Below are 7,051 nucleotides of genomic sequence, written 5' to 3' on the forward strand. Positions count from 1 at the left end.
TTTTCCCCCTAAACTGAGATCCAAATAAGATACATACATTGGTTGATACACTTCTTAAAAAGAATTTTCCCCCTACAGACAGGGTCTCACTTTGTTGTCTAGGCTGGAATGTACTGGTGTGATCATAGTTCACTACAGCCGTGAACTTCTGGGCTCAAGCTGTCCTCCTGCCTCAGCCTCTTGAGTAGCTGGAACTATAGGCACGTGCCACAATGCCTGGCTAATTCTTTTGGCTTTTCCTAGAAATGGGATCTCATGCTGTTGCCTAGGCTGTTCTTGAACTCCTGACTTCAAGTGATCCTTCTGCCTTAGCCTCCCAAAGTGCTAGCTGGGATTACAGGCATGAGTCACTGTGCCTTCCTGGTTTCTTAAGTATTTTTAAATCCTTCTTCATCTATTTGGTTTTTTCTTGCAATTTATTAAAGAGTCATTTGCCCTCTCTTTGTTAGGAATGAAAGGTAGTGGAGTTCTAGATTATTAGGACCATTTGAAATGATGAAGTGTTCTACTAAATATATATATATATATGAAATATCCTGGAGAAATTTCTTCTGTGTCTCTGATTAAAAGTCACCTTCTGAGTGAGAGGCCCTCCTCGGGTGCCCTGTATACAATGTCACCCTCCCCAAACCCTTAGTACTTCCCAGATTCCTTTCCTGGTTTATGGTCCTCCTAGGCCCACCTTACCCACTGTGTGATTTGCGTGTTGTTGTCCGGCTCGTGAAGGCCAAGTTTTCATGTGTTGTGTTCTCTGCTGTATCCCTGCACCCGAGAGGTGGATGAGATGCTGGGTGGCAGGGCAGAAACAGGGCGAGGGTGGCCTGTACAGAGGGCAGGTGGCGCAGTGCGAGGAGGCTCACCCAGTGGAATCAGAGATCCCTGGAAAGTTCTGTGACTAGCTAAGCTGATGACTGTCTTCTGCTTGTCACTGAAGGATGGAGGGCCTCTCCGCAGCCCCTGACTTAGTCTCTTGTCCCTTTCACCCCACTGTGTATAAGTCATAGGCGGGCTCGGCCAGTTTTATCAGCAGAGACTGGGCTGGGAGCCCAGTCCTCTCGGACCATCAGCAACAGGTGCCAGGGTGTCCCAACCAGAATGCTGGTCTGAAACAGATTGTTTTGATTCAGAGCACATTTCCCAGCCTTGAGTGTGGTTGGATCACAGTCCGACTGTAAAACCATGAACTGAACACAGCAGGAAGCACCCGAATGAGTCACCTCCCTGTGCTGTTGGCCAGCAGTTTGGCCCCAGCAGGTCCAGCCACTGCATGAAGGTCTTCTTGTTTGAGAAATAAGGGTAATGCCCTTTCACCCCTAGGGCATCGCTGTGACGCAGGGCAGCCAGCACAGATCCTCCAGCCAGCCTGCGTGAGAGGGCAGCCTGCTGGGCACTCCAGAAGCAGTGCCTGAGGACACAATCCCCCTGCCTGTCCTCTGGGCTGGGGAAGGCCCAGGCTGCCTGGAGGGAGGGTATGACTGGCTCTACCGGCCCCCTCACCTGTTTGGGGGGCAGAGAGAGGAGACACTTTTAGAGTGTTTTAACTGAGTCGGGCTCAGGCATCTCTTCTCATCCACCCCTGCACTGTGCTGTCTTCCACATCATTGTCTTGTAGTTTTGGTCACCAGGTTCTCACCACACTGTCACTGGAGCAACTCATCCTAATTCCTGGAAGTGCAGGTCTGGAAATGTGTGTTTTTCCAGTAAGATGTGAGGCATCTTGTGGGGGGAAGCACACTCTGCTGTTCCCCAGCTCCCAGGGGAGCCACATCTGCATATCCGGGGGGCAGCAAGCATCATATTTTTATTTTACTTGGGTGGAGATTGTAGTTTTTACTACTGCTGGTTCTTTTAGAAGGTATAGATCATTTTCTGGGCTCTGTGAAATCCAGAAAGACCCCTGACTTCGAAATGTTTACTGTATAGATTTATGTCATCCAGTGTGGTAGTCACTGTGGCTATTTAACTTTAAATTCAAATTAGTGGAATTAATTAAAAATGGAAACTCAGTTCTTCAGCCATACTAGCTGTATTTCAGGTGCTTACTCAGCATGCGTGGGTTGTGGCTCCTGTACCAGACGGTGTGGACTATAGACCATTTCTATCATAGCAGAGAGTTCCACGGAACAGCATTGTAAATATTCCTGCTCACAGTTTAATGAGTGTGGGGAAGGAATGTCAGAGCACTCGAGAGAGAAATAAGTGGCAAGTGATGAAATAAAACTTTCACAATAAAACTTTCTACCTGGTGTTCTTTTCATGGTAAATCATTTCTCAAAGTAAATTCTTAACTTTGAGAGAAGACTTGAGGCTCCCAGTACTGACACTTTCCATTGGAAGGTTGACCCCAGAGCTTCAACTGTTCAGCCATCCACCACCTTTCACTTCAGCACATTGTCAGGGACACAGGGTGCCCACTGTTGAGCCAAGGGGCAGCTCCTTCCCATGCTGACTCCACGCTCTGCTGGAAGGTCCCCGTGGGGAAGTACATGATTCAGAAACTTTCCTAGCAATTTGTGACTTTAGAGTTAGTGGGAAAGAAAGTTCTTATCACTCTTGGTTTGTTACTTTTGTGATTCTGCTAACTGAAGGAAAAAAAATGCTTTGATGAAACAGATTCTTTTCAGAATGTCCACGGTAAGCTTTTCTGTTTTGCTTGGTGGGATCTCAGCAGCAGAGCCAGGACTGAGGGTGGTGAGCCTCGAGCACAGATTTAAGGAGGTACCACACTCAGGTGCTGACCTTGTACTTGCTTCAGCCAAAGAGTGAGTGTCTCCTTAAGTTTGGCACCCTTGGCGCCTGGCTTGCCTCACTCTGGTGCCATCCAAGGCTGGCTGTCTTTGGGCCCATTTACCACTCACTCTGGCAGGCTCCCGCTCGGTACAGGGGATTCTGGACTTGCCATATGTATGTAACTATTTTAGCACTTACAGCCTCATACTGTGTCTGTACCTCTCCTAGACTGAACCCTGGAGGTAGGGGCTGTATCTCCTTGTCCTTTGTGTGCCTGGACCAGGGCAGAAGACAGATAGGTAGCTAATGGATTAATGAACAGATCAGTCCACCAGGGATCCACTCAGCGAATTAGAGAGAGAAGAGCTCCCCCGACTTTCTCTTTCCCATTAAGAATGAGAGAGTGTCTGCATTGTAACCTGCAAAGCGACACATTTCCACGCGGCTGGGCTCTCTCTGCTCACAGGGATGTCTTGAGTCCTCCTGTCAGTATGGCAGTGGGTGGAGGGACACCATTTCCCACACTTGCCCTTCTCTAGAAAGTTCAGTCTCTGTAAATGGTTCTCCTTTTTTCCCCCCTCCTTTCCCCCCTGCTTCCTCCAGAGTCCGTGTCACATACAGCTTCTGTGCCACAGCCAGGCTGTGCTAGGAGCACATGGCAGGGCCTGGGTGTGCCATGATTTGGGGAGCTGTGGGGTAAAGAAGCAGTCCCCTGGGGGGTTGGAGGCCCTTTGTGGACTCCGTGTCATGTGCTTCTTTTTGCCTCCTACAGAGTGTACTGAAGAAGAGGGACCAAGTTCAAGCAGAATACGAAGCCAAACTGGAAGCTGTGGCTCTGAGAAAGGAGGACCGCCCCAAGGTCAGGGAAGCCGCTTGGCAGGGGCTGACCAGCTGCCATCTCCCTGCTGGTGCTCAGGAAATTCCTGTCTCTAAATCCTTGTGACCAAGGGTATCGGTGCCAGTGGGGTTTGGTGGATGTTCCTTGGTATTTTCTTTTTGCTCCCTTTTCTTCCTTATTTCTGAGAGTTCCATACATGCATTTGGGGCAAAATTTTCTACAGTTTTCTGGGATTTTTTTGGGGTGGGGTGTACAGACAAGATCTCATCCGTCACCCAGCCTGGAGTGCAGTGGCCAGATCGTAGCTCAGTGCAGCCTTGAACTCCTGAGTTCAAGCTATCCACCTGCCTGACCCTCCCGAAGTGCTGGGATGGAAGTGAGTCCCCATGCCATGGAATTGGCACTAGGAATTTTTGTTTTTTTTAGAAGACTTCCGGCATTGCCACACATGGCCGTTCCTTGCCCCATAAAATGACATTGCAGAGAGAGGCAAAGAATAGCCTGGGCCAGCGCTCTCAAAGTGTGGTATGAGTGGTACGTGACCCATAAACTGTGCAATCCACGATAGCGATTTGACATCACTGAAGAACCGGGTCAGCACGCCTTGTTGACGCTGCAGATGAGTGTTCTCCAACGAGTGTGGAGAGTTACACGCAGGCAAGCTGTACACTAGTCATGCACAGTAGGACTACAGCCTAGTCAGACCAAGGAAAAAGCCAACCAAGAGTAGTCCTCTACCCTGAGTTTGAGCAGCACTGATCTATCTCGCTTGTGGTGCCTCCTGGCTCAAGTGTTCTGGGTCTCCACAGAGGGTCACATTGATGCACCTGCTGTACCGGTCACATGAGTCGCTGACTTTCTCTTCTCCCAGCCAGGACTAAAAGCAAGAGTAAAATGGCCAACATGAAAGTGCTTATAATGCGCCTAGCGTGTCCGAATGTCTTCCTTCTCTCTCTCTCTCTGTTATTTTTCTATGCGCATGCGTGCTTGTACGTACACACACACACACACACACACACACACACAGAGTTGGCACTCGTACCCAACTAACTATAGATTGAAAATATCTGGGGGGAAAAAATCCCCCAAATACAACAATAGAAAATAAGACAAAGAATAAAAACAATATGGTACTGATTGAGTGTCCCTTAACCAAAATGCTTGAAACAGACATGTTGGATTTCTGAATATTTGTGTATCTCCACAGGAGGATATGTGTATCTTGGGAATGGGTTCAAGTCATTACACAAGATTCATTTATGTTTTATACACACCTTATAGGCATAGCCTATGGGTAACTTTATTATATTTTTTATTTTATTATATTTTTAATAATTTTCTTCATGAAATGAAGTTTTGACTGTGACCCATCACATGAGGTCAAGTGTTGAATTTGCCACTTGTCAGGTTGGCACTTGAAAAATTTTGGAGTTTGAACTGAGTGCAGCGGTGCAAGCCTGTAGTCCCAGCTACTTAGGAGGCTGAGGCAGGAGGATTGCCTGAGACCAGGAGTTCAAGGCTACAGTGAGCTATGATAGTGGCAATAAATAGCTACTGTACTCTAGCTCAGGTCACATGATATGACCCCATCTCTTTCAAAAAAGAAAACAACAAAACAAAAGTTTCAGATTTTAGAGCATTTCATAATTTAAGAATGGGGATTTCAACCTATATGACAGCTATTTACATAGTATTTACTTTGTGTTAGGTATTTCATGTAAGTTAGAGATGATTTAAAGTATAGGGGAGGATGTGCATAGTTATATGCAAATACTTTGCCATTTTACATCTAGGACTTGAGCATTCACAGATTTTTGCTCTCCTCAGGGGTCTAGGGGCCAATCCCTCACCAGGTACCAAGGAACAACTTTGTGTGTGTGTGTGTGTATATATATAATCTCACTTATTCTATACCACACTATGTGGTTTTAGGTACCATTATTATTCCCATTTGAGAGATGAGCAAACCAAGGCCCAGGATCACACAGCTAGCAACTGGTAGAGCTAGAATAACTCTCTGCAGTCTGACTCAAGAATCTTGACACTTGCCATTACGTTATTCTGTTTTGCTGTTGTAATTGGAATGTGTATTTGTTTTCAAAGAAGGGGAGTAGGGAATGTTATTAAGATAATAGCAGGGACTCTGTTTCAGGAAATAGTTTAGCATTAGAATTGTCTTGTTTCCCCCTTCCTTTGCCTTGGTTCTTGCTGTGCCAAGAGACACCTGGAAAGGAACCAGCTGTGGGTATTTAAAGCACAAACCTTAGAAGTGGCACACCTTGGCTTTGTGTAGGGCTTTTTTAAAGGTTATTTACTTCATGGGATCACAGCAGCTGTCATCTGAGGCCCAGAGGGAAGGAATTGTTCTTTCCCCATTTCATAGGCGAGGAAATGAAGCAGAAAGCCGCTCGGTCAGCGGCCCAGCCTCCCTGATGCCAAAGGTCTCTGTGTGCCACATGCTGCATGCACACACGCGGGGCTTATTTGTTGTGTTGATTTGCGCATTGCCCATGGTGACCCACACTAGAGTATGAAGGCTGTGCACTTCTACGGAAAGGCAGGTGTTAAGATGCGGATTCTTGCCCTGGCCCAATGTATACAGCCAGGACCTTTCATCTCATTCCTCTAGCTAAAGGCTGTCAGCCTTTTTCCCTCCTGGGTATCACAACAGAGGCCACAACAGAAATCCAGCTGTGTGCACAGCTGCCCTGGCTGCCCTCTGCCTATCTATCCCACTATTTCTTAGCTGTCTCTGATGTTCTGCAACGTGGTATTGTCTGCTGAGCCCTTGTGTCAGTCTATTTAAAGGGATGACTTGGGGGGACATATTTTTGTATCTTTAGGAAGTTTCCTTCTAAGAGTTTAGCCCCCCAAAACCTATGATCTTACTTATAGGTGGGATCTGACAAAGCTGAACTCCTAGAAGCACGATGTAGAATGGTGGGCGCTGGGAGGGTGGGGGAAATGGGGAGATGTTGGTCAGAAGGTACAGACTTTCAGTTGTCAGGTAGGCAAACTCCAGGGATCTTGCGGATGGTGTGGGTGGTAATGCTGTGTTCGTTAATTTGATCGTGATAATCATTATGTAATGTGTATAGATACCAAAAAGTCATGATTCACGCCTTAAATATATATAGTCTTTCCTTGCCAATTTAACATTTAAGGAAAAAATAGGGGTCCCTTTTCCTGGCTAAGGAGGAAAGGAAAACCAACGGGGCCTGCTGCTGGCCTACTTCAGAAACTGAGGACCCTGCATTTTAAAGATGTCACTTAAGTAGTTGTGTCAGTGTCCATACACACTCAGCACTGAACGCGACCTTTCTCAGGCTGGTTTTGTAGTTTAACATTTTAAGCCCTGTACGGGACATACTCCTTTCTGAGGCTAGGAACTGAAAGTTAGAAATAACAGGCCTAATTGAGTCTTACCTGCACCCTGGCCTGCTGGCTGTGGGAAGCTCTTACCAGCCTTGGAACTATCTTTGG

General features: G+C 46.9%; 1 protein-coding gene across 1 annotated transcript in view; it reads left to right on the forward strand.

The window, feature by feature from the left end:
- SNX30 (sorting nexin family member 30) overlaps positions 1 to 7,051 on the forward strand; it is a 125,356-nt gene that overhangs the window by 104,152 nt on the left and 14,153 nt on the right. Inside the window, exon 7 of the mRNA XM_003785225.3 lies at positions 3,503 to 3,589. Within this exon, the coding sequence (XP_003785273.1) occupies positions 3,503 to 3,589 (87 nt within the window). The remainder of the gene's footprint in view (positions 1 to 3,502; positions 3,590 to 7,051) is intronic.

The sequence above is a fragment of the Otolemur garnettii genome, unplaced genomic scaffold, assembly GCF_000181295.1.
Source record: "Otolemur garnettii isolate 467f Iridium unplaced genomic scaffold, OtoGar3 scaffold00014, whole genome shotgun sequence".
NCBI classification, from domain to species: domain Eukaryota; kingdom Metazoa; phylum Chordata; class Mammalia; order Primates; family Galagidae; genus Otolemur; species Otolemur garnettii.